The sequence below is a fragment of the Sturnira hondurensis genome, unplaced genomic scaffold (genome assembly GCF_014824575.4).
Source record: "Sturnira hondurensis isolate 20B ecotype Veracruz unplaced genomic scaffold, ASM1482457v3 Scaffold0010128, whole genome shotgun sequence".
In the NCBI taxonomy this organism is placed as follows: Eukaryota; Metazoa; Chordata; class Mammalia; order Chiroptera; family Phyllostomidae; genus Sturnira; species Sturnira hondurensis.
This window is the reverse complement of record NW_028082759.1, coordinates 23,821,674-23,835,141: the sequence shown is the minus strand read 5'-3', so window position 1 is coordinate 23,835,141 and position 13,468 is coordinate 23,821,674. Positions and strand designations below refer to the sequence as shown.

Below are 13,468 nucleotides of genomic sequence, written 5' to 3'. Positions count from 1 at the left end.
AAAATACGTGGTCTGTCCACAAGGTACTCAGCCACATAATATGAAAAATCAAAACATTTATTAAAGAATATATGACACACAAGAAACATTGTACATAGGAAAGTAATGCCTCAGTCCCCTTCAAAGTAGGCACCTTGGGACCTCACACAGTTCTCCCAATTGCTGTCAGCTGCCCTGTCATGTTTTCCTGAATCTCATTGACTGTCTGAAATCTCTTCCCCTTCAAAAGTGATTTTAATTTGGGGAAAAGCCAGAAGTCCCAGGGTGCCAAATCTGGGCTGTAGGGAGGCTGAGTCACCTGAGTGATTTGATGTTTTGCAAAAAAACTGCACGAGACGTGATACATAAGTGGGTGCATTTGACACGGACACCGGCCCACAGTGTCTATGGCATTATAGATGAGATGAAATAAATTCACAGGGACTACCAAGTCCTGTGGAGGAAAAGGGACCATGAGACTTCTCTCTCAAGGGGAGAGCAAGCCTGATCTTTGCCTTGAAAAGCTTTTGTTGGATTCGATTTGCATAGGAATACAGGGTGTATATGTAAAGCTCATTAATCATTATCAGGCATTAAGAATCAAACAATAGATAACATACAAAGAACTCTAAGGGCCTATTTTGAGCCAGGTTCAGGTAGCTAAAAGTCCATAAAACTTTGGGGTACAAACTCACTTCCTGCTTGGACCCTTATCATTTAATTGAGAGCATCCTAAACAAAGCAGGTTTCACAGGATTTTACTTATTCTTCCTTAGGCCTGATCGCCCTAGGGAACCCGCCCTTTCCAGCACAGGGCTACACCCACCACTGGCATTGTTTCAGGTTTAAGACATTGTTTCAGGCTGAAGTCAGGGAGGGGTAGTAAGGCAGCCAAGAGATTAGGAGACTTCTTGCAGATGGAATGAGGACTGAGGCTGTGTCAAAGCCAAGGGGTAAGGATCCATCACCCCTTTTCTGTAGCCCCCAAGTCCTTCCCTGGGGGCCCCCGTGATCATGCCTGTCTTGGGTCCTCCCTCCCTTCAGGAATCTCACCCATCATTGGCTAACTGATCGTGCACTGGGGGCCAGGCAGGGTGAAGTAAAAGGAGCAGAGGCGGCACCCCTGCCGGGGAGGTAAGCTTTGTCTCCTTAGTGGCTTATGGTCCGAAGGTGCTCACTCAGCCTTAGCCATGGGGGGATTACAGCTCCTGAAACCAGGCAGGGTGGTTCCCAACAAACATTGTCATGGCTGCCAGTCACATGGCTGCCAGTCACATAGCTGTGGCCTCTGAATCCTCCGAAGAGTTTCTATGGAGGAATGTCTAAGCTTGATGCAAAATGTGATGTACTCAGTCATTTTGAGTGCAGCAGCCACGTAGTACACATGCTCACTCAGTGCTATCTACTGCCTCTGTTGACTAGTACAGTGAAGTCATCATTGTCCACGCATGTGCATTCCAGTCCACTCTCCTTGGCTGCCAGGTTACATTGATGCCGCACAAACTGTTCTTGTTATATTAACAATGGTTGGACTCTCTCTGGATAGACCTTCTATGTATTGTTTGCTATAAGGCAGTTGAATGATAAAATTAAGTTCAAAAACTCAAATTCAAAGCAGTTGCCAAAGAGTGAATCTGGTAAAATTAGCTTCAAGAACTTACTCAAATTCAGAACAACTACCAGACAGTGAACGTGAAGGGTGGGAAAGGATTTGTTTTCCTACCTAGTAGTGTTTCCATTGTTATGAGGTGGGGACCTTCTAATTTCACCTGGACTACTGCCTCTGAACTAGTTTTCCCACCCAAATCTCATCCTCTTTAGTCAGCCCTCTAAACTACTATCACTTTTGCTTTCTTGAATCAATTCTTTGACAAAGCCAGTCCTTTCCTCAGGCTTCTTTATTAATTCCCCACTTATCTATAGAAAAAAGGGACTTCTAATCTGATTCTGATTGATTTTTCTAGTGCAGCCTATCTCCTGGACTCCACTGGTCGCATGGGCATTATTGACCAGCCAAGCTGAAGTACAGGGTTGTGCAAAAGAAAGTTTACTCATGAGTATGTTAAACACAGTTCATTCTTGTATTATTTGTTATTATATTATTTTCCATATGAACAAACATAAACCTACTTTGCCCAACTCTGTACCCCTACCAGACACACTCTGAGCTTTTTCACCGTCTTGCCTTTGATCATGCTGCGTATTTTATATGGAAAACAAGGCCCCATCTTTCATTTTCCCCAAAAGACAGCCATTTCATGAAGCCGCCTGGGATTCTTTTAGCCAAAAATAACTCTTCCCCTCTCTAAACGTACATATTACATTATTTTGTATCGCTTATATATTCTGCTTTGTAGCTTACCAACTTCTTGGCACCCTTCAGTCAACTCCAAGGGCCTGAGATTCTGTAGTGGGGATTTTGCTGTACCTGAGTCACTTAGGTAACGAGTGTCTTAGCCTGACACGCAGCATCTGCTTCGCCACACGTTTGCTCTATGTTTACCCAGTAGAAAGTAGCTCTCCATGAAAGGTCTGGAGGTTACTTAGAACTTTCTGATACATTTTATTACTTTGAAAGGGGGGAGTTACATGCTGTTGGATTTACGACTTTGGAAGTTTGAAAAGGTTTCTAGACATTCTCATAGTGCTTAAAGACTTGGTGTTCATGTCTTATCTCACCAAGTACTTACTATGCAAAGTGCTTGTTAATATGCTTGTTAATATTAAATATTATTATAATATATAGAAAGTTTAAACAGAAGCTCTCTAACTGACTGTGTTAACATATGACAGATGGCTTCCTTGGCGGTATCCAGTTGGCCTAAGCCCATGCCATTGATTCCGTGTCTGTCTTGGTCCACAGCATCTGGTGTCTTCACTACGGTATTTAATTACAATTGATATTTTTTAAAAATTTTAGTTGACTGATTACGTGTGTGTGTGTGTGTGTGTGTGTGTACATACACAGAGAGAGAGAGGGAAATGTGGATTTGTTGTCCCCTTTCTTCATCTATTGATTTCTTCATTCTTGTACGTGCCCTGACTGGAGATCAAACCCGAAACCTTGGCATGTTGAGGAAACGCTCTAACCAACTGAGCTACCTGGTCAGGGCACAGTCAATATTTAGGTAGCTACATATGCTGACACTGAATTGTTTGGGGGGCTCCCAAAACTACTCCCGGGTTGGGTGATTCACTGGAAGGAATCACAGGACTCAGCATGTGATTGTAATTGTGACTAAGACTCATTGCTGCAAACAGGTACTATACAAAGTCGGCAAAGGCAAGGCACCTGAGGGCAAAGTCCAGGAGCGGGCGTTCAGTGGGGTCCTGCAGGACGGGTTTGATCCCCACAGCTGTGAGTTGTGGACAGTATATGCAAAGTGGTGTCCACTAGTGCAGCTCGATTGAGCCCAGAAGTCCAGGGTTTTTATCAGGGGTCAGTCACGTAGGCACCCTCTGCCTAGCATGTTCACAAACTCCAGAAGGAAAGCAGGTGCTCAGCAAAAACTGCATTGTTTGCACACGCATTTTAAGCTCAGAGACCCACTTTATCATGTAGAGAGTTTCACATGAGGGGAAAGAACGGTTTACCAGTCATGTTCCCAGACTCTTGTCAAGGCCTTTCTCAGGACAGAAAACTTCAAGCCTGCTGTGTTAACTTCTGCACAGTAATAATAATTTTTTTGACAAAAATGGTGAACGGTATGGTTCAATCTTAATTTAGTTTGTTATTTCAGGGTGTGCTGAGCAAATCGATTAACTGGAGGGAACTGGAAAAGCAGTATTATACACAGACGGTTTATGAGGAAGAAATTATTCACATGCTTGAATATTGTGGAGTAAGTAATTTTAATTTCTGCATGATGTCAGGGGAAACATTGATTGTTTAATGATTCCAATGTTTAAAAAGAATTGCAAGTTTTTTAAAAAGCAGTACTATTTTTTACTTTTAAATATTTGTTATTTTAAAATAAAATACAGATATAAAAATAAAATAAAATAAGTAACAGATACAGGAAATCATGCAAAGCAATTGTATGGCTTACTACCTTTATTAAATAGCAAACACATTTGTAATAGGTCAGGAGAAGAACTTGACCACCCAACTCAAAAACCACTGCCATGTCCTGATCTGAAGGCCTTCCTCCCCCACCATCAGTTATCATTATCCTGATTTTCATAGTATTTACTTCCTTCTTTCTTTAAAATAGCTAATTGTCCAAATGTACATCTCTGGACACTATAGTTATTCTATGTTATTATTTTATTTTTGTGGTGACAGTGTCGTTGATGGAGATAAGAGAATTGGATGCAAACAAGGGGGAAGGGATAATCATTACATTTCTTTTATTTGATGTTTCTTTTAAGTGTCTATTATTATTATTATTATTATTATTATGGTGTACTCTAATACAGTTGTCCCAGTTTTTCCCCCTTTGCCCTCCTCCACCCAGCCCGCCCCGCCCCCCACTCCCACAGTCTGTCTCTACCCCGTTGGCCATGTTCAGTCATACGTGTCAGTCATACATGTTCTTTGAACCCTTCCCCTTCTTTCCACCACTCCCCCTCCTCCCCTCCCCTCTGGCAGCTGTCAGTCTGTTGTAGTTTCCATGTCTCTGGCTCTGTTTGGCTTGTTAGTTTATTTTGTTCATTAGGTTCATTTTATAAGTGAGATCATATACTATTTGTCTTTCAGTCTGTAAGTTCCTTTCCACCCCTGTCTTTCCCTTAAAATTTTTCTGTTGAAAAATTTGGGCTCTTTATCTGTAGAGTTTCTCACAGACAGAATTTTTCTGATTGTTCTCACAGTACAGTTTAGCATCTCCCTCCATGCTCTATATCACCTGCAAATTGGCAACCAGGTCTAGAGGCTTGATTAAATTCAGTTTTTACTTCCTTGGAAAGAGTCTGGGAAGCAGATAGTATCTTATCTGGTTGTCTCTTTCATGGAGTAAGCCTCCATTGATGCTTTAATGTATATGTCAGTTAATTTGTTGAGGGTTGCAAAACACTGGTACCCTCATTGTCAATGGTTTGTTTGAGTACTTTTATAAAAAGGTACTTCTCTCATCTACTATGTGGTTACCTTTTAGTTCCATTCATATAGGAAAGGCAGGGTAAATGCTTGATTCTGTCCCTTAATTGGCCCATTTTTCAGGAATTGGTTCCCTGTTACTCTCCTAAGGTAGCCAGTTCTTTTCATGAATTTTAAAATGTTAGCCCTGGCTGGTGTAGCTCAGTGGATTGAGTGCGGGCCTGCGAACCAGACGATCGCGGTTCGATTCCCAGTCAGGGCACATGCTTGGGTTGCAGGCCAATTTCCAGCAGGGGCCAGTTCCCTGCAGGGGATGCATGAGAAGCAACCATACACTGATGTTTCTTCTCTCCTTCCCTTCCCCTCTAAAAATATAAATAAATAAAATATTTTAAAAAATAAAAATAAAAATAAAATAAAATGTTGCATTATTACTTTGAAAGTTACTGAGAATCTCAGAAAATCTCAGAAATAAAAAGAATCCTTTTATCAATGAGGAATTTTATTTATAATTACATCACTATTATAAAGTAGATGTACCTTGCATAACCTCAAAGGGTAATTACTTGCCTACAGAATTCTGTTACAAAACAGCTGTACCTGCTACTTAGGTTCCTTAGGATCCATACATATAATCAGAAAGATACCTATATTTGAGAGCTTATGAGAAAACTTGTAACATGCATTTTTATAAGGAAGGTTCATAAATTTTGGTCATGTGAAATGGCAATGTATCCTTCATTTTTTTTTTTTTTAAAGATTTTATTTATTTATTTATCTTTAGAGGGGAAGGAGAGAGGGAGAGAAACATCAATGTATGGTTGCCTGTTGTGAGTCCCCTGCTGGTAGTTAGCCTGCAAGGAACCGGCCTGCAACCCAGGCATGTGCCCTGACTGGGAATCGAACCGCAATCGTCTGGTTCGCAGGCCCGCGCCATTTTTTTTGAGACTTACTTTCTCCTTGTGTCTGTCCTTCCTTCCTTCCTTCCTTCCTTCCGGGGAGGCAGGGAGAAAGCAAGAGAGACATTGATGTGCATGAGAAACATGGATGAGTTGGCTCTCACATCCCCCCAAATGGGGAACCTAGCCCGAAACCCAGGCATGTGCCCTGGCCAGGAATCAAACTAGCAACCGTTCGTTTGGCATGCTGATGCGCAGTCCACAGGGCCACTGCAGCCAGGGTTACAGTGTATTCTCAACCAATACTTTTTTCTCTGTGCCTCTGACTTGGTGGTTGTACATAGGAGTTTTTGTTTGTTGAACTAGTTCAGAGTAGTGAATATTCAGGAAATGTCAAGATGGCTTCCCTCTTTGTTTTAAAAATTGCATTTTCCTTATCAAAAGGAGTTAAATTTGTTGGTGTGCCACTCTGAGTAATTCTAGGATGCTTTGATCTTACATTTCCCAATATAACTAAACTTCTTCATCTCCTCTTTTATATTTCTGTGGTCTAGATGGCTTTAGTGACTTGTTCTGTTAACCAGGTTGTTGAGGTTTTTTTTCTTTCCTTCAACCAATTTTTTACTCTTTAGTTTTTAAGATCGATTGTATGTCCATGTAGTCTAAGTATCAAAAAATATAAAAAGATATATAACAAAATAGATATTATCCTTGTTCCCAGTTTGCCTAGGTCCTGTCTCCTTCAACAAATAACCCACCATATTATTGTTTAATACTTGAAGGAATTTTTTCAAACCAATAGAAATATGAATTTTTTTTCCTCTCCCATGATTTATGGACTGTGCACAAATGTTTCCTTTTTCATCCTTACTGCTGCGTAATGGTCTGTTACAGGAATGGATGTACCATGATTTATTAACCATGGTACCCTGTTAGTGGGCATTTTATGTTATTCCCCATCTTGCACTGTTAAAAACCAACACTGGCCCTGGCTGGTGTAGCTCAGTAGATTGAGCACCAGCCTGCAAACTAAGAGGTCACTGGTTTGATTCCCAGTCAGGGCACATCCCTGGGTGGCAGGCCAAGTCCCCAGCTGGTATGTGAGAGGCAACTGATTGACATCTCTTGCACAGATGTTTCTCTTCCTCTCTTTCTCCCTCCCTTCCCCTCTGTCTAAAAATAAAATAAATAAAATCTTTAAAAAAACCGACACTGCAATGAGTAACTTTGTACATACGTTGTTTCACAAATGTAAATTCCTAGAAATGTTGTCACTGAGTTGAAGGGCATATGCATCTGCAATGTGGATTTTATCTAAGCCTAGTTGTATCAGTTTATGCTGCCAACAAGTGTCTTTTCCCAGATTCACAAACCCAGTGTGTTATTAAACTTACAGGGGGATTTCTTACTGATAGTGAATATTGGTATAGTTTTTGTTATATTAATTTTTAGTGAAATTGAATATGAGTTTAAGAGCCATTTCTATTTTATTTTCTGTAACCTTATATGTATATCCTTTGCTCATTTTTTTCTGTTGTGATTTTGGGCTTTCTTTTCACTCTAGCATTATTCAGAACAATTAGCGGTTTGTCATATATTGCAAATATATTTTCCCACACTATCAATTTTGTCTTGACTTTGCTTTTAGTATGTAACAAAATTTGTTTTTATATAAATTATGTTGTATTATTTGTCCTTAAATTTAGTTCATACTTTTGAGCGTATAATAGACAATATTTATTCCCTGATCATTTTTAATTCTCCCTAGCTCCACCTGAAAAAGGAGTCTGGAGTGGTTGTTGTAACTGCCAGGATATACTCATAAGACTATTGGGAGTTCCAGCAGGTCAGGGATTTCCAAATTTTGACCATAAAAACATGAGACAGACTAAATTATACCCTTTACATTACTATCCAGGAGGAAATATTTAGCAATAAAATACAGATCTTAGTCCTGAGTTAAATTTTGACATCTCTTTTCTCTAAGTTGTGATAAAGTTTATACAACATAAAATGTCCCATTTTAACCGTTTTTAAGTGTGTTGTTCAGTGTTATTAGTTACATGTATTCACACTATTGTGCGACCATCGCCTCTCCAGCACCACCCTCCAGTTGCAGAACTTTTCATTGTCCTAACTTGAAATTCTCAACCTGTTAAACAATAACTCTCCATTCGTTCCCTCCACCTCCCTGCCCTGGCAACCACCACTTACTTCCTGTCTCTGAGAATCTGACTGCCCTGGGCTCCTCATAAAAGTGGAATCATACAGTATTTGTCCTTTTGTGCCGGGTTTATCCGTTTAGCTTAATGTCTTCAAAGTTTATCCATATTTTAGCATGTGTCAGAATTTCACTAATAATCCATTGTATATATACATTCTGTTTTTCCATTTATTCCTTAATGAATATTTTGATTTCTCTTTAACAAGATTGTTAAATAAAATTGTATATTAAATAATGTTTTCTCTTTTTTTCATATATTCAGACCGATTCTTTCAAAATGGGACAAGAGTTTGTGAAACATTTCCCTAACACTACAGACAAGCTCACTAATCTCAACCTCATTTCTAGAACTTTAAATTTAGACGTGACAGACAAAGTTGTGTCCTCAAAACCTGCTGAGTGCCATAAATCCAGTCAAACATCTTTTAGTGCCACATCAGATGGACTCTTGTTGCAAGACACCTCTAAGGTGGAGCGCTTCAATCAAACACTTTCAACCAACAAAAGCTGTTTTACAAGTTGTAGTCCTCAGTCATACCACCTACTCAGTAAAGAACAAAGAAGAAAGACTCTTCAGAAAGAATCTTTACTCTTTATGAAAGGGGTCATGGATGAGTGTACTCATGTAGCAAATTTTTCAGGTATGAATTTTTACATAAAATTGAGAATACTGGATGATGTATAAACTTGTGAAATATTTTAAGGATGTTTTATAACTTAATTTTATATTTTCCAGAGTATATTTATTGTCGGCTCCAGAATGTGTTTTCCCAGAAAAAACGGTTATTTAAATGTATCATATTTATCAATGAAAATCTAAGACCATTTTTAAATTTTTATTATTTTTTAAAGATGTTATTTATTTTTTGAGAGGGAAAGAAACCTCAGTATATGGTTGCCTCTCACACCCCCCCCACTGGGGACCTGGCCTGGATCCCAGGCCTGTGCCCTGACTGGGAATCAAACCAGTGACCTTTGGTTTGCAGGCTGGCACTCAAATCCATTGAATCGCACTAGCCAGGGCTAAGGCCATTTTTTAAAATATTTTATTTATTTTTAGAGAGGGGGGAAGTGGGGAAAAGGAAAGCAAAGAAAACACTGATATGCCAGAGAACATCGATCAGCTGCCTGCGACAGGCCCTCAGCCGGGGCCTGGCCTGCAGCCTGGGCGTGTGCCCCAGTGAGGGTCAGACTGGCGCCCTTCTGATTCATGGGGCAACATCCAACCACTGAGCCACACCGGACCATCTTATTAATTCATTAAAAACATTGGATTTTGTATCTTCCTTAGAATATTTATCTCACTGTATTAGAGACAATTATTATATATTATGGTATACTATAGTTGATTTTCAACTTAATTCACAACAGTTCTGGTTTGACAAATGTTTCAGACGCATTGTGTGATGCATTTAATTTTCTAATACAATTAATAGTACTTGAGATTTTTTAAAAGTATATATGTTGCATTTTTAAAAATCTTGTACCTAGTTCCAGTTGACCCAAGCCTCATTATAGTGGTTCAAGCCAAAGAAGATGCCTATATTCCACGAACAGGAGTTCGAAGTCTACAAGAAATTTGGCCTGGTTGTGAAATCCGGTATCTGGAAGGGGGTCATATTAGTGCTTATCTTTTTAAACAAGGACTCTTCAGGTAAGGTGATTGGTCTAAACAGGTGTCTACTTATTGTTCATTTTTTAAATATTTTTTAGACTAACAAATACAAAAATGTGGGTGTTTTTATTACATGTTTTCATTCTCTTATTTCCTCCCTGCTTTCCTGTGTTCTCATGCGTCCTCTTCCAGAGACTAGGGAGGTACATGCAACTGTCATGCCTTGTTACATGGTTTTGCCCTCCTCACATGTCAGTGGCCAGGCATTGTAGGAATGAAGAGGAGCACCAGGGTTTGTAAAGCTTGCTGTGGTTCACCTGGAGTTTTTCACACTACACTGGTGTTTTTCTGTTGGAATGGCCTGAGCATGTTTGGAATACTGTAGCAATGATTTTCAGCAGCAAGTAAATGTTGAACTTTAAAATGAGAAGAGAAATATTGCTTTTAATGTTAATAACTTTTGTGACTCCAGTATTTGCTAGAACTTATAAAAACTTTTATGCTATAACTTGTTTTTTGGTATCCTGTTATTTCTACTTTTATTCAAATTGGATATTAAAAGGTATCACTGGAATGTGTTTATCATTAATGGTTAAATAAATTACTTCACATAAAGTACTTAGGTCAGTGCCCTGTGTATATATAATAAGCATTCCAAAATTTCCAGCTGGATAGCTATACAATAGAACAGTTGAGTGTGCATTATATGTTTGACATTTTTAATTCTTTGTAGTCTAAGAAATAAGTCTTTGTATGTTGTTACTCAATTAGTTCAACTTATTGATGTCACCTTTTTTGAGGTACAGGCTAATCCTTTAGGTCTCTAATGTCCTGAAGTATATAATAAACCTTTCATTTTCTTGTATGATCTTTTAAAGAATATTTATTCAGAATTGAGTCCCTGTTAGCTGGTAAGTGAGTAGACTGTCTACCTACCCAGTGTGACTTTCTGGCACAGCAAAACTAAAACAAACAGAAATTGTGAATACTAAGGGTTGCTAGGGTTGCTCAAGTCTAAAGTTCTATTGTATTTGTGGATCAGAGAACCCACACGCTTGCTTTAGTAAATCAGTATCAAGTTTCTTTTCTCTTTTATGCATTTCAGTGGGAGTCTGGCTCAGAGGAATTAGGAAGAATAGATAGAACCATAACTGTAAAAACTCAGAAGTGCTCATTTAAAGGCTTCATTTGAGAAAGAGATAAATGTTAGCTATTACTGTGTTCCAAGTACTAGAGCAATTGCTTCATAAACATAAACATATTAATCCCTTTACACAGAAATTTAGGGGCAAAAAAGAGGAAATAACCCGCACAGGTAGAGTCATTAGCTATTTGGCCTCCCTAAACCCCGCCAGTCACTTCAAAATCTAACAAAGTGTAGATGACACTGGAATAGAATTTTAAAAAATTCATTCTTTTCACTCACCAGGTGTAACACAACACACTCCTGTATGAGCTCTTATATTTTGTGTTATTTAGAACTAGTTGATAATACAGGTGAATAAGAGACTATTCAAATGATTAAAAAGGCATATGTATACCTTTCTTAACCCTCTCTTATACCACGTACACAAGGCCAGGGTGCCACCTTAGAAGTGAAGAAGTGAAAGAAATTCATTCAAGCAGAGCCAGTATCCAGGACTAATGCGGGGGGGGGGGGGGGGGGGGGGGGGGACCGTGCAGTGTTCAGACATCTCAGGGCCTTCACTCTCTCCCACCTGCAGTCAGTTAGTGCTCTGATACCTGCCCAAAAGCAAAACTGTGTGTCTACACCAACAGCCAGGTGTTCGGCTTTACTTTGTTTCCCTTCTCATTGTGTGTTACATTTCACAAGGGACAAGTTTCTGAGACAAACATACAAGTGGGGTGGAAAACTGTCTTCCCAACATATTGACAGTCAATCTCTTAGTAGGCTGCCACTTTTTAAAATAATCTTAGTATCGGATGTGGGGAAATGCCTTGTCAAACAAGTAGGATACAGAATGAATATGATCTGTTATTATTTAAAGCAGGTGAAAGCACAGGTGTATGCATTTAAAACAAAAAACAAGCCTGTAGGCAATATATGATAACACTATAGTACATACCTTAGGGTGATGAGGTTATGACTTTTTCCCTTTCTGTAGTTTTGGACTTTCTGAACAGTCTACAGTGAAAATGTAGACTCTCACAACATGAAAAAAATAAGTTTTACAGATCGTACTTTTTAAACCTAGCCCACGTGAATTTGACTATTCCTTTCTAATTAAATATTAAAATACCTAGTACAATTAATATAGGAAACGAAGGCTTTTAATTTTAAGTTCAGTTGCTAGGAACATTTTTTATTTTTAAAATAAAACTTACGTTCCCCTTTTTTGCTAATTACTTGTAGTTGTTCATTTTTATTTTTAGACAGGCCATCTATGACGCATTTGAACGCTTTCTCCATAAATATGCTAACTAACTGGAGCGCTGTCTGGAACCAGTGTGGCCATCACGTTTCTTACAAAAGGAGTTTTTCACCCTTTGATGATACGGAGAACGAGCGGGCAGCGCTGTATACCTGACCGCTGTCACTGTGGTCTGGCATTCGGTGTTGGACAGGTCAGTCGCCTATAATCTTTAAATGCACTGGAATGACTTGAAACCAATATTTGGATAAAATGATGAAGTATTTTGTTATTGTTTGTAGGGATCCCATGTACTCAGTATATAGTCTGTTGTTCCTACTTATGAAAACTTTTAACTATGAATAATTTACTAATTTAAAATAAATTTATTCATAGAAAGTGTATTGGTTTTTACATAACTGCTAAATAAAAGTTTGTAATACATTAGTTTTTATTGTATACCCTTACATATTTTTACTGCTGATTTGCTTTGAGAAATGTTTCTTTTATGTACCCATAGTGAATTTATAATCTTATTTTCACCTTTAATTTTCTGCTGTGGAAATACTTAGGATACGTGAAATCACTGTTAACTTTGAATTCTAAAAAATACTGAATGCTTTGTATTTAAGTATTTCCAATAATTAAAATGCAGCTGGGGATGCAGACATGATGTATAAGACTTTAAAACTGCCAAATACTAAGTTAGAAAAAAAAATGCTAAATGTATTGCCTTTGCTGAACAACTTTCATTTCATGAAAAGTGGAAATACCTGTTGCATTAATGAATAGATACTACATCTTAACATTTCATACATGTGTATCTACTCTGGGTTTGCAAAACATCTGACTTCACTTTAGGCCAAGTAAGTACGTAACAACATTGACTTTTTAATTTCAAAAATTAATGGTCAAAATGAAATTGTCAATCTGTCCCAAATAAACTTTATTTTACAGAAAATATCTAACTTCTTTAAAATTGGAAGATTATATGGCTAGATTTGGTGCTTTCTTTTAATGGTAAGCTTCTTAAGCAGAGAGCTAAAATAGTCTTAAAAAGTAGAAAATATTTTGGGGTATTGTGTCAAGGCATAGAATAAATGTATTGAGTTTGAGGCATAGAATAAACGTTATGTATTTGAGTTTTATTTATTTGAAACCTGTGTTATCTATAGATTACATTTAAGTTAAATATGTATTGCTACTTTAGTAAGGGTATTTGAATTATAATGTGCCTTTGTAAGCTTTCTAAAGGAGATGTTATTTGTCACTCTAATGCCTCCATCGTTTCAATTTTTAAAACTATTTAAAAATTATTAATGTAAAGTCATCAATGGCATA

At 38.2% G+C, this 13,468-nt stretch overlaps 1 protein-coding gene across 13 annotated transcripts in view; it reads left to right on the top strand.

The window, feature by feature from the left end:
- ABHD18 (abhydrolase domain containing 18) overlaps positions 1 to 13,174 on the top strand; it is a 35,735-nt gene extending 22,561 nt beyond the window's left edge. For 12 of the 13 annotated variants that reach the window (XM_037058554.1, XM_037058553.1, XM_037058550.1 and 9 more), the window contains 5 exons: positions 2,773 to 2,862; positions 3,720 to 3,821; positions 8,403 to 8,781; positions 9,632 to 9,794; positions 12,150 to 13,174. In XM_037058554.1, coding sequence (XP_036914449.1) covers positions 2,773 to 2,862; positions 3,720 to 3,821; positions 8,403 to 8,781; positions 9,632 to 9,794; positions 12,150 to 12,201 — 786 coding nt within the window. In that variant the 3' untranslated portion in view covers positions 12,202 to 13,174. Of the gene's footprint in view, positions 1 to 2,772; positions 2,863 to 3,719; positions 3,822 to 8,402; positions 8,782 to 9,631; positions 9,799 to 12,149 lie in introns of those variants that run through there. The other variant, XM_037058555.1, reaches the window with a different exon arrangement.
- Positions 13,175 to 13,468: the final 294 nt, after the last annotated feature.